General features: G+C 33.2%; 2 protein-coding genes across 2 annotated transcripts; one reads left to right on the forward strand and one right to left on the reverse strand.

The window, feature by feature from the left end:
* Positions 1-1,000: 1,000 nt before the first annotated feature.
* On the reverse strand, positions 1,001-11,619 carry fastkd2 (FAST kinase domains 2). The gene is made up of 13 exons (XM_073842815.1): positions 11,547-11,619; positions 10,187-10,248; positions 9,412-10,065; positions 7,844-7,947; positions 7,649-7,757; positions 6,978-7,101; positions 6,739-6,878; positions 5,315-5,487; positions 3,303-3,466; positions 2,999-3,223; positions 1,715-1,784; positions 1,518-1,632; positions 1,001-1,328 (listed from the first exon to the last, which is right to left on the reverse strand). Exons 3-13 carry the CDS (start codon positions 10,009-10,011, stop codon positions 1,197-1,199), a joined length of 1,956 nt encoding a protein of 651 aa, XP_073698916.1. The 5' UTR covers positions 10,012-10,065; positions 10,187-10,248; positions 11,547-11,619; the 3' UTR covers positions 1,001-1,196.
* Positions 11,620-11,861: 242 nt separating this feature from the next.
* mdh1b (malate dehydrogenase 1B, NAD (soluble)) lies at positions 11,862-16,840 on the forward strand. The gene is made up of 10 exons (XM_073842688.1): positions 11,862-11,883; positions 11,978-12,090; positions 12,205-12,339; positions 14,215-14,357; positions 14,447-14,615; positions 14,688-14,961; positions 15,886-16,027; positions 16,258-16,433; positions 16,522-16,661; positions 16,760-16,840. The coding sequence occupies exons 1-10, from the start codon at positions 11,862-11,864 to the stop codon at positions 16,838-16,840; spliced, it is 1,395 nt and encodes a 464-aa protein (XP_073698789.1).
* Positions 16,841-20,160: the final 3,320 nt, after the last annotated feature.

Here is a 20,160-nt window from a genome sequence, read left to right on the forward strand (position 1 = left end):
CTAAATACCGTATACACTACCAAACTAATGTTTTTTAAAGAATTTTCTTCTGCTCACCAAGACATTTATGTGATCCAAACTACAGCAAAACAGTAACATTTAGATTTTTTTTAACTATTTAAAAGAATTTAAGTTATTTCTGTGATTTCAAAGCTTATTTTTTAGCATCATTACTCCAGTCACGTGATCCTTCTGAAATCATTCTAATATTTTGATTTGCTGCTCAAAAAACATTTATTATTATTATGTTGAAAACAGCTGAGTAGAGTTTGTTCGGGTTTCTTTGATGAATAGAAAGAACAGCATTTATCTGAAGAAATCTTTTGTGACATTATAAATGTCTTTATCATCACTTTTGATCAATTTAAAGCATCCTTTCTAAATAAAAGTATTGATTTCTATCATTTCTTTCCAAACAAAAATACTGACTCCAAGCATTTGAATTGTATTGTGTATAATGTTACTTACTAAAAGCTTTTTATTTCAGATAAATGCTGATCTTTGGATCTTTCTGTTCATTAAAGAATCCTGCAAAAATGTACTCAACTGTTTTAAATATTGATAATAATAATAAATGTTTCATGAACAGCGAATCAGCATATTAGAATGATTTCTAAAGGATCATGTGACACATGTGAAAATTTAGATTTGATCAGCAATAAATTACATTTTAAAATACATTCAATAATACAATAATAGTTATTTTAAATAGTAAAAATATTTCAAAATATTACTGCTTTCGCTGTATTTTGAAATAAATGCAAGCTTGGTGAGCATCAGAGACATTAAAAATATTACTGTCCAAAAACGTTTTTGCATTTTTTTGTTTATGGAAATATTTTTCAGCATTTTTGCTGTTCATTCTACCATAATTTAGGTTTTGTATGTTTTTCTTTATTGTATAAATATTTAGTAATAAAGCTTATAATATCCTTTTTTGTTGTTGTTGTTGTTGTTGCTGAAGTCAAAATACAGCCACAGAAATAAAACACAAACAAAGTCAAGTCAAAGTCATTTTTTATTAAAAAAAACCCACTTTATTCTTTCACTATTTTTAATAACTCTGAATTGGAGGAAGAATACACAGCTGTACAATATTGATATTATACATCAATAAATAGTATGCATCATTCTGAGTAAGTTCAAAATGTCCCTCACGCATGAGGGGAAAATTAAAATACTACAGAACTGCTCTCTTAGGAACAGGGAATTTCTCTGCTGTTTGGTATTTCCTGTTTTCCAGCAGATTCCTGTGTTGGAAAAATAAGCTTTTGTATCATCTTAATCATCTCTTCCTCCGTTTTACAGTTGAGCTCAAGGACAGGAACCTAAAAAGAAAAAAAAATTGAGGAATATTATGGTGAATGGTTGATTAAATCTTTCTAGTTGTTCACAACACCATATTTCTATGATACATGACTGAAAAAGTGTCACTTCTATACCAAAAATACTCCCCTAGTATCAGGTTTTGGTGGAATTATTTAGTGTATCTGAGCCATTAGAAAAAAAAAACTTACCAAAACAGGTTTATAATCAAGTTTTTTAAGATGGCGAAGTTTGACAGCCAAGTTGCCTCGAGGATGTGTTGTACCGAAGCAAAATGAAGCAGGTGAGGCGCAGACCACCGCAATCCTGAAAGAAAGGACAGAGAAGAGCTGTTACATGTGTCTGCATAACTACTTTCTAGCAATTAACATTTAGATGTGTGTTTTACCTTTGGGTACATTCAGGTGACCCAGAATCCTCTGCATTTTGTGTTTGATGAGGCAGTGTAATTACACAGTCTGAAACAAAGATAAAACAACATTTCAAATGATATGAACACAGTTATACAACATAAAACATATTTAACAGCCATAATGTGAGATGTTTCTGAGGGAAAAACATTATTCAGTAGAAAATGTAGAGAGGGATTTGATTTGATCCATTAGGATTTGATTGATTGTGCAAAATAAGCTACAGTCAAACCCAAAATTATTCAGACAACAGATATAATTATACTTATAGGTGCAGGACACTACAGTTAATTTATGTAAGTGAGGATAGCAAAATAAAGTAAACTGTGACATATTATACCCAAAACAGTGGACTAACAGTAAAATTGATCAAAATTGGGACCAAAAATTTGATTTGACACTTTGACCTGACCATGTTTGTTACATACCATAAGTTATCTGACATTATAAAGATGAGTTCTTGTCATATTTTATTACCATTTTCTTAACTATACCATATAAACTGATGCGTCTGAATAAATTTCAGTTTGACTGTATATCAGTTTATTATTATATAAAATTAATTCATATTAATATTATGTAATTAATATGTAAAACCCACCTTTTGCCGTCTAATTGACGTATTTCTTAGTTATTATATAAATGTATCATTATTATAATTTACTTTTGTCCTCTTTCCTTATAGATCATTCTTATTTTATTTATTTTTGACATTTACTGTTTTATTATAAACTATTTTTAACTTTCCTTTGTCTATTTTATTTTCGTTGCTTGTATTTTGTGTCGAGAACTTGCTTACACTTGTAAAGTACATTGCACTGTATTTGATCTTAATGGTGCCAAAAATTCAATTTTTTAAATTATTATTATGAAAAATCTCAGTTATCATTTTTAACCTTTCAATTTTTTTTACTTTCTTGAGTTTTATTTGTTTCCATTGTTTGTAAAATACTTTAAATTGCAATGTATTTGTTTGAAAGTCTGGTTGCTTGATTAATACAATACTATGAAATATGATTAAATTATGAAGACTGGAGTAATGTTGCTGAAAATTCAGATTTTCATTTCATTTAAAAAAATATTTGTATATGAATTGTGTTTTTTGTATTTATTGTATATTTATATAAATTTATGTAAATTGCTTAAATATCCTAATTGAACTATGGCCTAATCCTGGCTTAGATACCAGGCCTAAGTCAAAGACAACTAAGCTTGAACTTATGATAAATAGAAAACCCACAGTAACATGAGGTTCATCTCACCAATGAAATACATGCTCTGCTCCAGCACACTGTCCTGAACAGCGTCATTTCCCACAATGCTCCTGACTGCCCTGAGCACATCCTCTTTGACTGTGACCTCATGAGTAGGAGCTGTGATGTGCAAGTCTGGGATAGAGGTCAGGGAGGATGGCAGCTGATGTTTATCCAGTCGCAGACACAGATCCAACATGTGCAGCCACCTCTGAATCCTATCCACCTGTTTGCCTGCAAGAACACAGGAACAGATCACAGCTGAAGTGTGATGTTTCATGGATGAAAAGAGAAAGAAAGTAGAGCTACTAACCTTTCTCTAGTAGCTGGTCCAGTGTGTCCTTCTGTAGCAGTTTCTCCAGCGGGGTTTGTGGGAAGTGCTCCAGCAATCCCAGACAGTGGACGGCTTTCAGTAGGTCTGTGGGAGACATCTTTGGAAGGTAGGACTCCAAGACTGTAGTTACGCTGACCAGAAACCTAATTAAAAAGCAGCAAGTGTAACTGAAAATATTCTGATAGAATATGGATTTTAATTGTAAATTTTTAAGATTTAAAAATCTTACCACCGCAAAGGAACCCCCAGTATTAAAGGGGTCATCGGATGCAAAACTCACTTTTATATGTTGTTTGAACATTAATGTGTGTTGGCAGTTTGTGTACACAACCACCCTACAATGATAAAAATCCTCCCTGTGGTATTGTTTTAATCTTTAAAAGTAATATCACTTTTTTAAAATCAGGTCATTCTCAGCTTCTTGTCGTTGTGACGGCACACCGACAGAGGCCACTCCCACGATAGTTGATTGACATGAGCGCCTAACCTTAGACCCGCCCTCACCGAGCTGAAACAGTCCTACTCCGATTGCACTGTGTGACTCAGGTGCAGGGGACGACAAGAATGTCTCAGATTGAGCGATTGAGGTGTTCTGTTGTTGGATTTAATAATGTACATAGCAGTCGTCATTTACTTACGACATCTGACCCGCTGAAGACGCAGGGGATAACGTTACTTTCGTTTTTGAAAAAAAAAAAAAAAACGCCGATCCCGATCTACATATGCGTCTATTAGGCCGAATTATTCATGATGGGTTTTTTTATGCATCTTTGCAAATGGCCTTTCTTAATAACGTGCTAGTTGGCAAGTTTTGTAGCTAAACGCGGCTAAATTTGCCTAAAGTAAACATTACGGCTGGTCATCCCACTGCAGAGAGGGGCGGGGCGAGCAGAGCTCATTAGCATTTAAATGAACATGCAACAGAATAGCTTGCTCTAAAAAGGGCTGATTTTGACATGGTAAAAAGAGTGTTTTTTACACTACCACTGAGAAATTTTAACCAAAGTATGTTATTGTATGACTTCTCATTAAGACCCTAAAGAATCATATCAACTTGTGGAAAATGGGCATCTGATGACCCCTTTAAGACTTGTATGGCTTAATATAACATAAATGATGTCTCTTACTGAAATATGTAGTAGAAAACACATAAAAGATTGACATTATTTAAAAAAAATTCACATTTTTTATACATATTTTGGACTGTGGGGAAGCCTTTATTTCTATGACATGAAATGGTTGCACTCTGAGAGCTACTAGCACTACCTGTTGCTATTTTTACTGCGATAAAACTCGGAAAATAAAATACTGATACAATGCCACATTGTGCAACTTTTGGTTGTAATTTTTAAATCGAAGAGCAACAAGAGAAGCGGTTTAAGTCTTCACTGCTTTCCTAGTGATAAGAAGAGGAGAAACGAATGGAAAGATGCCTCTGGATAAATAAAACTTCCTAAAGACTCGTGACTTTATTCTCTCCACTTCTCTCCTGATGCCTTTGAGGCTTTTAGTAGACCACAGCTACTGAAAGAGCTAAGAAATGCTGGATGCCATCCTGGCAGGATGGAAACATGTTGACGCTTGTCATGACGCCTCAGACACTGAAGTGTTTCTCAGTGCACTTTTTACTCGATATCTGGGGCATTTAGACTCCTTGTGGGTAAAAACTTTGGTACAGCACCTGGTTTAAACCTACGCTTACATAAAGCTGTGATCATCGTATCAGTATTTTATTTTCTGAGTTGTGTTGTGGTAAAAATAGCAACAGGTAGCGCCAGTACCTCAACGAGTGCAACCACTTCAGTCATCGGAATAATGGTGTCCCCCAAAGTCCAAAATATGTACAAAACGATGTGGATTTTTTTTTTTTACAAATTTAAATCTTTCATGGGTTTTCTACTACATATTTCAGTAAGAGACATAATTGATGTTATATTAAGCCATACAAGTCTTAATACCCAGGGTTCCCTTTAAATATCAAAGCCACTTACTCAGTTTTTTTCTCCTTCAGGTCGTGATTGAGGAGCGAAAAGACTTTTAAAACACCAAGAAGGTCTTTCTGGGTCAGGCTGTCGGACTTCTGGATGATTCTTTCTGCAAATGCATCCAACAGGGCCTCAGGTCTAAATGAGAGGTTCTCAAATGTTACTAGAAACAGAATCACCTGGAAAACAAGAAAAACATTTAATTCATTATAGACCACGAATAATCACACACCTCTCCGCTCTGACACTGTAATGTTACAGGCAAGAATGCACAAAGGTATTTAGGCCAATGATAGGACATCTTTTTTTTATGATGGTCATTAACTGATATGCTAGTTGAAAATATACACTACAATACACTACAGTTACAAAAACGGTTTGGGGTTTAGTAAGATTTTTAAATGTGTTTAAAAAAATTATATTCAACCAGGCTGCATTTGTTTAATTAAAAATACAGTATTTTAATATATTTTAAAATATAATTTATTTTTGTGATGCAAAGCTGAATTTTCAGCATTATCATTCCAATATGCTAATTTGCTGGTTAAGAAACATTTCTCATTATTGATGTTGAAAACCGTTGTGCCAATTCATGTTTTTGTGAAAACTGATGAGTGTCACTTTTTCACTTTTTAAGTGTAATTGCTTTTTAACAATCATACTGATGCCAAACGTTTAAAGTAGTGTACATGTATGCAGCTTTATCTAATTAAAATGCCATTACTATTAAATATACTAAAAGAAATCATATTTCATGTGAAAATAGACATGCTCCTTTTTTAGTGACAATAAAGATCTATTCTGTTCAAAGAAAAGTCAAAAGTCTTTTATAACCTGGCATAGAAAAATATTTTACTGTTTGAATTGCAAAAGTAAGGTTTACATATATGTGGCATATAATGTATATATGTGACCCTGGACCACAAAACCAGTCATAAGTAGCACAGGTATATTTGTAGCAATAGCCAACAATAAATATACTGTATGGGTCAAAATTATCGATTTTTCTTTTATGCCAAAAATCATTAGTATATTCAGTAAAGATCATGTTCCATGAAGTCATTTTGTAAATTTCCAAACGTAAATATATCAAACTTAATTTCTGATTAGCAATATGCATTGCTAAGAACTTCAGTTGGACAACTTTAAAGGAAATGTTCTCAATATTTGGATTTTTTTGAACCCTCATATTCCAGATTTTCAAATAGTTGTATCTCGCCAACAAACCATCAATGGAAAGCTTATTTATTCAACTTTTAAGATGCTTTGTAAATCTCAATTTCAAAAAATTGACCCTTATAACTGGTTTTGTGATGCCAGGTCAACAAAGGTTTTTGGTGCTTGACTGACTGCCAAACAAAATATGGTGCATTCCTCTTTAAACATACAGTATATTTTCGCAAGGATCAGTCGATTAGAAGAGATCACACCTGTTTGTTGGACCACATATCAAAAGTGTTGGCAATGTAGTCAGAGATGGAGTTGAAGAGGGTGTAGTTCCTGTAGTGAAGCTCATAGCAGGATTTCAATACTGAAAGAAGTCTACTGAAGGGAAATTCATGCACGTTTTCTGCAGGAAGTGATGAAATAATGCGACAGATATAGGTCTCGATTCACTCATTCTAACTGTAGTTGTGGGAAGATCTAAGAGGATCATCTATATTCTTACCAGCTATCTTCTTGCTGCAGACATCCAGCAGAGGTTTGAAGTTCAGGTCCATGGCAGCCAGGCTGGAGAACATGTACTGGTTGTTTGGTGAACTAAACTCATCGGCCAGTGAAAGAGCTTTGGTCTGAGGGAGATTAAAAAAAAAAAAAAAAAAAAAAAAAAAAAAACTGTTTATAATCATTTCACAACATCATAATTTCTCCTTTAATAGCTGTATACAAGAGTGAAGTATGTCATGCTTTTTACAGTCCAATTATATTTTGCATATAGCAAATTAGGCCTATTTTAGAACCATTAAGTGGTTTGTGGACTATGCAAAAAATAAATAAATAAATAAATAAAATCAAATTCAATTAAAACTAAATTCTAGTTATAAGAATCTACTCTGAATTTCAATACTGAAAATATTAGATAATTAAAAAAATAAACAAAAAAGTGATTAAACTGTAAAATTCATAACAAGATTTCATCAACATTTAACAAGAATGTATAAAGTTGTCAGGAAAATTAAGTCATCTTAATAATGATAAAAAAAAAATCATCCTTTGATTCAAGTTAATTTGACCGGGGCATGTTTTCATGAGTTTTAAACAGAGAAAATTAACTCAGAATCCATCAAACTGTACATTTAACACATTTTAGGTGATATACTTAATAAATTGTAATCTAACCGCCAGCTCTTTCTTCAGAAGTAGCGGAGAGTTTTTTCCCATTGCGCGCATCATGCTCTGCAGGACAACCACATTCTGGATCTCAGGAATACGATCCTTCAGCAACAACCTTTTAAATCGGAACACAAACTGATGTAAACACACAAAGAGATGAAACATTATAAACTCATATTTGGGCTGTATTCATCTTCAAACCTTAAAGCTTCTCTCAGGACCTGAACGTTCCTACTGTTCCCCATCTCCCGAATACAAGAAGCCAACACCGAAAGAGACTTTATATCAAACTGATTCAGCCGCTCCTGGATGGGGCAAACAGAGAAAAACAAGGTCAGTTCAGTAAATATTTCATGAACACAACATAAATACAATAGAAAAAAGATACGATGAATTAAAGTAGCAATATTAACTCTTAAAATGAGTACTATATACTGTATATATATATATAGAGAGAGAGAGAGAGAAAGATGACTTTCTCTATATCTTGCAATTCTGACTATATACAGTATATCTCACGATTCTGAATTTATATCTCGTAATTCTGACTATTTATCCCACAATTGTGACTTTATAACTAACAATTCTATACATTTCTCACAATTTTGACTTTATATTTCGTAATTCTGATTTTACATTAAAATATTGATGTTATATCTTACAATTCTGACTTTATATTTCACAATTCTGATTATTTCTCACAATTTTGACTTTTTATTTCATAATTCTGACATATCTTACAATTTTGACGTTATATCTCGCAATTCTGACTTTATATGTAACAATTCTGATTTTATATCTCACAATTTTGACTTTATATTTTGTAATTCTGACATATCTTAAAATTTCGACGTTGTATCTTGTAATTCTGACTTTATATCTTCAATTTTGGCATTATATCTTGCAATTCTATCTTGCAAAACAATTCTGACTATATATATATCTCACAATTCTGATTTTATATCTCACAAGTTGACTTTATTTCTCACAATTTTGACTTTATATTTCGTAATTCTGACTTTTATCTTACAATTCTGACTTTAAATCTCACAATTCTGACTATTTATCCCACAATTGTAATGTTATATCTTGCAATTCTGACTTTATACATTACAATTTTGACATTATATCTTACAATTCTGACTTTATATCTAACAATTCTGACTATATATCTCACAATTTTGACTACATTTCGTAATTCTGACTATATCTCAAAATTTTTACTTTATATTACATAATTCTGACTTTATATATCGTAATTCAGACTTAATACCTTACATTTTGACTTTATATCTCGTAATTTTTGACTATTTATCCTACAATTTTGATGTTATATCTTGCAATTCTGACTTTATATCTAACAATTTCGGACTATATATCCCACAATTTTGACTTTACATTTCATAATAATGACTATATCTCACAATTTTTACTTTATATTTCATAATTCTGACTTTATATCCTACAATTTTGAATTTATATTTTGCAATTCTGACTTTTTTCCTAACAATTTTGACTTTTCCTCTTAGAATTGCATGTTTACATCTCATAATTCTGACTTAAAAACAGCTTTTTACAATAAAAAAAATTCAACATTTTGGATTGGTAGTGGTAGTGTGTGTGTGTATTTATAAATCTACTTATACAATCAAAAATGAATTGAAATATTGTTTAACTATTACAGCATCCATGATTGTGATTTAAGATACATATTTTCAGCCTAGAAGACAAAATCTCCAATGTGATCACATTCCCAAGACTTCACTCACCTGTATCACACACAACAGTGTCTGCACAAGACGTGTGTTTTGTGAAACTCCCAGGTTGACGACGGCCAGCAGACTGTAGGCCAGATCTTCGCTCCTCATGCGGTAGGCGTCAGTCACGGCCCGTTCACAGATGTCCTCAAACACCGGATCCTCAAACATCAGTTGCAGCTCACAGCGCCGCTGCTCATCCGTCATCTTCTTTGAGCTCTCCCACATGCGTGAGAAGATGCTGCTGATGTGCTGCTGTGATGCTGGGAACTGCTTCAATATGTCCAGCACATCATTGGGGCCCGAACAGTTCTGCAAATGTACGTAGAAAGGAGTCTTTTCTGCTTTATCAGAGGGTTCGTTGGTCTCTGTAGAGGCAGCAGTTTGCTTAATCTGAACATTAGGAACTTCTTCAATGCTCTGACAGTAATACCGGGCTTGTTTTAATGTGTGGCCTTGTGTGCTTTTTCTCCCTTGCTGAAATTGCACATCAAAGCTTTTGCTGTTATAACATAACGAAGTCTGTGTCCTTAGCAAAGAGTCACATTTCCACAGTGATGTGGATCTCAGAGCACTTCTGAGCATGTCCAAACCTGATTTATACATGCTCATGTTATCACCACAAAGGCACTGGGTGATTCTCTGAAACTTCAGACACGGTTTAACCTGTGGCAACAAATGAAAAGGTAAAACAGAAACCTCGGTACTTACTACAGTTTGTTTAACTACTGTAAAATAATCATAAAAATTGTAGTAGTTATGGTATTTTGGCTAAAACCGATCTTACTGTTCATTTGTTTTATGTGCTGTCATTTTCTGCTAGGTTGGATGCAAAATCTTGAAACGTTACTAGAATCAGAAAAAAACAGAATTAAATATATATTTGTATGCATGTATCTGTATGCCCTACTCAAAAACAACAACAAAAAAATCCTTATATATTAAATTATTGATAATATACAGAATTATACACTGTGGTAAAATATTACAATATATTGAATAACATAAGAAATTGCAGCTGCAAAAAATATGTAACATGCAAATTTATAATGTATGTCATTTTATTGGCAGTAATACACTTCATAATATATAATGTTCATGAGTTAAATGTGGTGCTGTGTGTGTATACATTTATCTAAATACACTATGCACTTATATATTTTTAACATTTTTATGTTGGATAAATATTTTAATAGAAAATTTCAGGATTCTTTGATGAATACAAAGATCAACATTTATCTGAAATAAAAAGCTTTTGTAACATTATACACCATACCATTTAAAAGCTTGCAGTCAGTATCATCTTTTATTTATTTATTTTATTTCATTTTTTTTTTAAAGAAATTATAGAAATAATATTTTTATTTTTAAAGGATTTCTATTTTAGACAAATGCTGTTCTTCTAAACTTTCTATTCATTTCTATTCAAGAAACATGAAAACATTCTACTCAGCGGTTTTCGACATAATAATAATAATAATAATAATAATAAATGTTTCTTTAACAGCAAATCAGCATATTAGAATGATTTCTGAAGGATCATGTGACACTAAAGACTGGAGTAATGATGCTAAAAAAATCAGCTTTGAAATCACAGGAATAAATTACATTTTAAAATATATTCAAATAGAAAACAGTTATTTTAAATAGTAAAAAAAACTTCAAAATTGTAATGTTCTTGCTGTACTTTGGATCAAATAAGCAGAAAAGACTTATTTATAAAACATTAAATATCTTACTGTTAAAAACTTTTGACTGGTAGTGTTAAATATATAGTTTTATATTTATATTATTTGTTTGATTTGCTATTTTCTTCAGTATTTTTCCGTATAATTTTGTTTCGTAAGGGTGATTATCTACATTTTTTAACCATAATAAACAGACGCAGCTATTGAACTTAAACTAAAAATGTTGAAACTGACTAAAGACATATAATAATTAACAAACAAATTTAAACATGAAGAGGAAAGCAGCTTTGTGTTATTTGCCTGCATGCCCTTGTACAGAAACCTTGAAGAAATGCGTCACCACAGCAATGTAACCCGTGTAGTTTTAAACGTTAACTTACATGTTTGCGGTTAATTATGGCACAGTCATACATTTTAATAATCTCGTAATCTTTAATGATCATAATGTAAGGATCTTACCGTTTATTTGCTGTCTTCACATGTGTACGGCTCTCACTATGAGCGCAGCCATGACAGAAACGGCGAGTGCACGATTGCCGCTCACAATAGTTCCGCTTGTAGTATCGCGGGTTTTCCACAACGTTATTTTAAACATGCCATATAAATATTTAAATAAAGTGCTACTTGTTTAATTCATATTATGTGCAAAATTGTATTTGTGAAAAAAATAAATAAATAAAGATTCAAAAACGAAATGTTTTCTCTCACGACCATCTTATGAGGAACACACACTGTTACCTAGCAACTCCGGACGCGCTTGTAAATAAAAAAAACATGGCAAAATTTGTTCTAGCAGGTCTGTCTGTTCTTTTGGAAACTGTAAGCTGTATTTTAGCCGTTTGGTGTACAATATTTCGCTTTAATGCTATAACATTATCTTGGTTCGTCAGGAAAGGCTGATTGTCCTTATTATGCAAAGGCTGAGCTCCTGGCTGATGTGCTGCAAAGAAACCTGCCTGATTTTCACATTCACAAGATATCTGTGCACCCCAATGAGTGGGAGGTAAACAGTTTACAAGCTTTATTTGTTTTTTTTGTTTTTTTTTTCATGTTGAACTAACGATATGTTAGTTCATGTATGTCTTTTATTCATACTGAAGTATTTTTTTCTGTGTAGAAATGGTTGGAGGACATCTGTGCATCAAATGGCTGGAAGCATTCAAGTTCTCCTATAGTATGGAGAGAGCTGATTGATCGAGGAGGGAAAGGCATGCTGCTCGGAGGCTTCAGTGATTTTCTTGAGCATGCACAGGTTTGCATAGAATACTAAAATTGAGGAATCAATTTGTCTAAACAAGTAATCAAGAAAATATGTGACCCTAGACCACAAAACCAATTATATATTGGTTATTTTTTGAAAGCTGAATAAATAAGCTTTCCATTGATGTATGGTTTGTTAGGATAGGACCATATTTGACCGAGATACAACTACTGACAATCTGGAATCCGAGGGTGTAAAAAAGAAAAATTACGTTTTGATATATTTACAGTATAACATTTACAAAATATCTTAATGGAACATGATCTTTATTTACTATCCTAATGATTTTTGGCATAAAAGAAAAATCGATAATTTTGACCCATACAATGTATTTTTGGCTATTGTTACAAACATACCTGTGCTACTTAAGGCTGCATTTATTTGATTCAAAATACAGCAAAAACAGTACAATTTTGAAAGATTTTTATGATTTCTATTCGAATATAATTTGAAATTTAATTTATTCCTATGATTTAAACGCTGAATTTTTACTACAGTCACACGATCTTTCAGAAATCATTCTAATATTCTGATTCTCTCCTTAAAAAAACATTTATTATTGTTATTATGTTGAAAACAGCTGAGTAGATTTTTTCAGGTTTCTTTGATGAATAAAAAGTTCAGAAGAGCAGCGTTTATCTGAAATAGAAATCTATAAATGTCTTTCACATCACTTTTGATCAATTTAAAGCATTCTTGCTATATAAAAGTGTTAATTTCTATCAATTCTATATTTTTCTATTAAAACATTATACTGATTCCAAGCTTTTGAATAGTATAGTGAATAATGTTACAAACACTTTTTATTTCAGATAAATTCTTCTTTGAATTTTTCTTTTCATCAAAGAATTTTGAAAAAAATGTACTCAACTGTTTTAAATATTGATAATAATAATAATAATAATAAATGTTTCTTGAACAGCTAATAAGCATATTAGAATGATTTCTGAAGGATCATGTGACACAAATTAGATTTGATTACAGGAATAAATTGCATTTTAAAATATATGCAAAAATATTTGTCAATATTACTGCTTTTGCTGTATTTTGGATACTGTACTTTGGATATACTTTTAAAAACATAAAAAATCTTACCGTCCAAATTAAACTTTTGACTGGTGGTGGTGGTTAAAAAGAAATGAAGGTTTTTAAGGAAAACATTCCAGGATTTTTCTCCATATAGTGGACTTCAATGGTGGCCAATAGGTTGAAAGTCCGAATTGCAATTTCAATGCAGCTTCAAAGGACTCGACACGATCCCAGCCATAAAATAAGGGTCTTATCTAGCAAAATGATTTGTCATTTTCTAAAGCAAACAAATATTTATATAGTTTTTAACCACAAATGCTCGTCATCCACTAGCTTGACTTCACACATTACGTAATCATATTGGAAAAGTTCTTCGCCTATGTACTTCGGTTCAGAAAGTTAGGGTAGGGTGAAAAACTCCATCTCATTTTCTCCTTAAGCATCGTTGTTGTACCCTTTTTTTTGTCAAGGGGATTTGACTTTCTTTGCACATTCGCTTTGTAAACATTGGGTCGATATTTCTGCTTATGTAATCACGTAATGCGTGAGGTCAAGCTAGTGCAAGATTTGTGGTTAAAAAGTATATCTTTTTTTTTTTTTTTGTAAAAGGACACATCGTTTCTCTAGATAAAACCATTACTCCTTGGCTGGGATCGTGTTGAAGCTGCATTTAATCTGTAATTTGGACCTTCAACCCATTGATCCCCATTGAAGTCCACTATTTGGAGAAAAATCCTGGAATGTTTTCCTCAAAAAGCCTTACTTGCTTTACGACTAAAGAAAGAAAGACATGAACATCTTAGATGACATTGGGGTGAGTAAAGTCCTCTCTTGCAGGGTTACTATGGGATCACCTCAGATACGAACTCTGATCTGATGCTGAAAATTGCAGCAGAGAACCAACAAACTAAAGAGCTGAATATGGAGGAGGAAATCCACCGACACAGGTCTCTCAGACCTCTGCACATCTGGATCAGCAGGTGGACATGTCTTATCAAGAAGTTTTTAGTCTCAATATTTTCTTATTCCTCAAACGCAAGACATTTAACCTGAGAAAACCCTCTTTCAGTGCTCTGAACCCCACCTGCTACAGCCTCATTCCTCAGTTGTTCACTTCGGAGTTGTTTCCAGGTCTCCCCACCTTCAGCCTTCACCTCATGGACGCTGACGGCTCTGAGGAAATGCTACAAGGACTCAAGATGGAAACTGAAGACCTTGCCTTACATCAGCTACATGAGGTCACTGTGCATTCAGACCATACGCAAGCATTTCTAGAAGCCCACTTTATCATTTTTCTGGATGAACTGCAGCCTATGTGTGAAAGTAATGATGAGCAGGATGACAAGGACCGCATGGTGAGCCAGGTAGCAGAACGTTTTCATTTCTATGGGCAGCTCATCGAGGCGAATGCTCAGAAAGACGTAAGAGTGATAGTGGCAGGAGACTCCTTAGTTAATCTAAAGTGCTCACTGTTAATTGAGAATGCACCCTCGGTTGACCCGCACAACTTTGTGGCGATGGCAACACAACTGGAATATGAGGTGAAAACTCAGCTCGCGCAGAAGTTGTCAGTGAAAACAGCAGGTAAAGTAGTTTTTTATTATCAGTCTAAATATTTGTTTTAATATTCAGTTGCAATAAAATGTATATATATATATATATATATATATATATATATATATATATATATATATATATATATATATTATCAATTATATATGATCAATTTATTAAAACAATTTTAAATTAAAATGTGCCTTTATTGATTTATATACTGTCTTTTTTTATTCATGCTGTATTCATTATATTCACAGACATGACTAATGTCATTGTGTGGGGAAATTATTAAAGTAATTTAAAAAAATGATTATATAGAAAATAATCAATAATAAATTATTAAAATAATTGTACAATATTTATTTATGTAATTAATTATTTATTTAGCTGACTTTTAATTATTCAAATTATTTTCAAATGTGTGTTTATTAATGTATTTACTGTTATTTGTTATTCATGCTTAATTTCACAGACATCACTAATGCTATTGTATGGGGAAATTATTTAAATCAATTTAAAAAATCATTTTAATCAATATTTGAATGATAAAATAAATTTTAAATATATTATTTATTTATTATTTATCTTTATGTTCATGCTCAGATTACCCCTTTTTATTTTTATAGACATTTTTATAATGCCATTGTATGGGTAAATTATTAAAATAAATTATTAAAACTGTTTTTAAAATTATTTGAATCAATAATTAAATTATTAAAATAATTGTAAGATATGTTATTTATTTATTTTACTGTCTTTTGATGTTCATGCTCAAATTGTCCCTTTTTATTATATTTACAGACATCACTAATGCCATTGTACAGGGAAATTATTAAAATAAATTATCAAAATATCATTTTAATCAATAATTAAATTATTAAAATAAATTTAGAATATATTAATTATTTATTTTACTGTCTTTTGATGTTCTTAAATGTTCCCTTTTCACAGAAATCACTAATGTCATCTTATGGGGAAACATCAGTGGCAGTTTCCATATTGACCTACAGAGGGCGAAGGTTTTCAGATATGATGGCGCAATTTGGGGACCAGATGGTTTTTCTCAGCAAGTCATGGAAATGATTTACGACTGGTAAATATCATTGTGGTGCATGACTCAAGCCATATGGCTCTTTCATGCAACTCTATTTATGAATCATTATAAAGGGTACAATTTTTAATCAGTAAACAAAAAATCTGACATGTCAAAGCATGTCTAAACTAAATTGGCATTTTCAATTGCATCACAAATGGATGTTCCACATAGTCTAAATACATGTTTTATTTACCACTCATGTAATTAGACGTGTTTTCTTTTATAAGGAAATGGCTGGAGACAGATTTAATAAGTTTAGTATATAAACACCGTACCACAATATCATCAAAGACCAACAAAGCCACAGCAATATCAACAACCAATGGAATAATGACCATTTTAAAGGCCTGGAATAATGATGCATCTCCAGAGGATGGCTTCTCATTGGGTGTAATTAGTACAGGTAAAGCTATTTGAATCATTCTCAAACATTTATTTTCCAGTTCATTTATAATGCATGATCAGCATGACCGACCTTTGTATATCTGCAGGGCAGTTTGGGATTCCAACAGGTTTGGTGTTTTCTTTGCCTGTGAGCTTCAAGGATGGCTGCTGGTCAGTACGCTCGGATGTTAATGTGACAGATGAGTTGAAGCAAAAACTTAAAGCTTGTGCTGATGAACTTAAAATGGTGAGTACAAGAACTGAAAAAAGTTAAACGCCAATGTAGAAAACACAGGCATATTGCAATGGTTAATTAATGTTATTTAATTCATTTATTTCCTTTAGGAGAGAGACATTGCTGCTAGAATACTGAAGATCCATGACGGCTCTCCAAAAGCAGACTTCAATGACTCACTCCTTCAGTAACATGACATATCATTATTCTAATAAGAAATTTTTTAAAACTATATCTGAGTTAGTTAGGCAGCATCTGAATGCTTCAAATGACAAGTGTGATGACCTTGGCATATTAAAATGCTGAGCTCAATTCTTGGAAGACTTATGCTATTAGACTTCAATTCAAATCATGCAGGTTTACCGAAAGTAGAAATATTGAATGGTAGACACACAATAGTCACTTTGGGTAAAAGCATTTGATAAATGCATAAATGTAAACAGTGATGGGACTTCAAGTCAAAGATGTTGAAAACCACTGGATCACAGGAATAGATTTTAACCTATTTTTTTGTGTTTTTACGGTTTACCTGTACAAACCTCGCTGCTATCTATTGAAAAAAAAAATTGCTGAAAAACTAATGGTTTAACAGATCAAGTCTCATGTTTTGAATCATATTAGTTTTTGAGTCACAGATCTACGGAAGCCCCTTTCCACCACTGAATAACACATTTAAAAAAAGGTAGTTGCAACTTTTTATCTCACAATTCTTTTTTTTTTTTTTTGTCAGAATTCTGACTTTTGCTCAAAATTGTGAGATATAAACTCACAATTGTGAGAAAAAAGTCAGAATTGTGAGATTCAAACTTGCATCTGTGAGAATTGTTTATCTCCCAATACTCATTTTATAACTCACAATTTTGAGTTTATCTCGCAATTTTTCTCAAAACAGATAATAACTCGCAATTGTGAATTATCAAATCAGAATTGTGAGATATAAACTTGCAATTGTGAGATTCAAACTTGCATTTGCGAGAAATAAGTCAGAATTGCGAGTTTGTAACTCACAATTCTGACTTATAACTCGCAATTCTCACTTTTTCCTCACAATTGCGAGTTATAAAATCAGAATTGTGAGATATAAACTCGTAATTGAGAGTTATAAAGTCAGAATTGTAATAAATAAACACGCAATTGCGAGTTATAAAGTCGATACCACACCAAAACTATTAGTACCCTTGTTTGATTAGCATTAATGACAGCTTAGTCTCGCGTAGCCAGACCTTCAGACTGACGGCTGAAGGTCTGGAATTCATGGCAGCTTTCATTGGCCAAGTCCCGCCCATAAGACCGTTTGATCGACATGTCAAACAACCAATCACAGTTCGTTTCGTTCAGCGTCACGTTTCTGTGCGTGGAAATGCCCCCACAACAACAGACTGGCGTGGAACAAGTCAGTCATTGAAATAACCAGCATTGAAAGATAACGAAGAAGAGGGAGAACAAGCAGTAAGTTAGTAATTTGTTCGCGAACGTCCCATATGTGTATAACAACAATGGCGTCTGCATAAGCACATTTTAGCAAAACATTTTGTTTCCCGGCGGACCGAAAATAAACGCGTCTCCCGGAAATCCGGTCAAATTCAGCTAATCAGATGGGACTTCGGCATTCCTGAAGTGTTTCCAGTTAAGCGTACCATATGCATCAGACGTTTAGCCAACGTTCCGTGGGCGTGACCTCTGAGGCTGAGACTAATGACAGCTGGAGCTATTTATAAACTGCTGTCGCTTTAAAGGTCCACTGAAGTGCCTTGAAACACGCAGCGTTATTCTATGTGGTGACGTGCTTTTAACTGAAACAAAAACATATCGCCCAGCCCCGCCTACTTATTTTGAATAGCCAATAGCGTTTCATTTATATCTCTTCAGGCCAGAGCCGTTAAACTCGGTAAAGCCGCATTTGTAGCTTATGACAGCAACAGACTAATAAATTACCCCACAGATTCAATATGAAACTCATAATCATGCTAAGGCTGTGTAGTTTAATACATGCTGATTGCACATATGAGCGCATATGATCTGCTCCGTGTAATGCGTCTCTGTGTAGGGGGCGGGACAATACGGACTCTAGAGAGCATTTGATTGGACAGAACGTTTGATGAGAAACTGAAGTGCACGGTGATATCATCAAAATCCTTGATTCATATTGGCGGAAGTGACGAGACTGTAAGTTTTGAATGCCCATATCTTGTAAACACGAATTTTGTCGTTGTTGTGAAGCACACTAGCTTATAGATAATCTTAAGGATAATATATTCATACTAAAAGCCAAAAAACTTTAATTTTGATTTCAGGGGGACTTTAAGACCTGATGCACGGATCCAATATAATGAGACACATCCGATTTCTTTCTCAGCTGTTTTCTTTCAGTTAAGACATAACTGAGTGCGTTTACCAGAATGATTGTCATAATTCTTAAAGCATATAAGTCTTCTCATAATTTTTTGTATGTGTCTGTTCAAACGCAAGATGCGAAAGAGGATTGAGTTCGGTGCTTACTCACCTGAAACGCGCCTCTCTGTACGGAAGGCCAAATGGTTAAAAACACGAGATTTTAAAACGTCAACAGCATGTAAAATAAGCGAATTTCACGCGTTAAATACTGATGTTTGCGCGTATTTAATGCACTGATTTTTACGCGTACAGAGTGCAATAGAGTTTTTTCACGACGTCATCAATTTGACATACCGGCGTCAAAAAAGGTCAACAATGCCAATTAACTTGCATATTTTGCTGATTATTGCTGCTGAAAATGATCAATTATCGTCATGCTTGGGGCTGTACTAAATGGTCAGACCAGGAAAAACATTTGGAGTACTACAGACTAACAAATCAGGGAGAAGAGTGCAAAAAATTGTCTGAGGAACAAAAGGCATTTGTGGTTGGCCAAACTCAACCAGGATTTCCAGGGAAAGAATCTTGATGACATTCGAGTTTGTTCTTATGATTTCCTGTCAGGTAGGTGAAATATTAGTCTAATATCTTAATTAATACTGCTTGTAATGTATGTATCTTTACCACCCATTACTTTAGTTTGTCAAAATATAGCTTCCTTTCCAGCTTACTAAGTCCTTCTCTATATGATTTAGCAGCTTCCACATATTTTTCCATGGTTTAACGAGCAGAAATTAGCAGAACAACATATTCAGTACATTAACCGTCCAATGCTGTTGTTTATAAATGCTGTTGAATTTCTCTTTTTTAGTCAACATATATTTCTATTAACTCTAAAACACAACATAAAGGCTGAAATGTTCATATTTGACCGTTTTTAGTCTTTGTTTACGATGCCAGTGCATTGCTGTGCTGTTGCTAAGGTGTTCTAAATGTTTTAGTGTGTTGCTATGGGGTTGCTAGGGTCATCTGGGTGGTTGCCCAAACAAAATGGAACCGGAAATCTAAACCTTCTAAATGCACCATGAAAGCACCTTCCTTAAAAAGCATCTGGCAAGAACACTTACGCGCCATTTTCCTCTAATACCAAAGATCTCTTCAGAGATTTATTGCCTCC

The sequence above is a fragment of the Garra rufa genome, chromosome 6 (assembly GCF_049309525.1).
Source record: "Garra rufa chromosome 6, GarRuf1.0, whole genome shotgun sequence".
Lineage (NCBI taxonomy): Eukaryota > Metazoa > Chordata > Actinopteri > Cypriniformes > Cyprinidae > Garra > Garra rufa.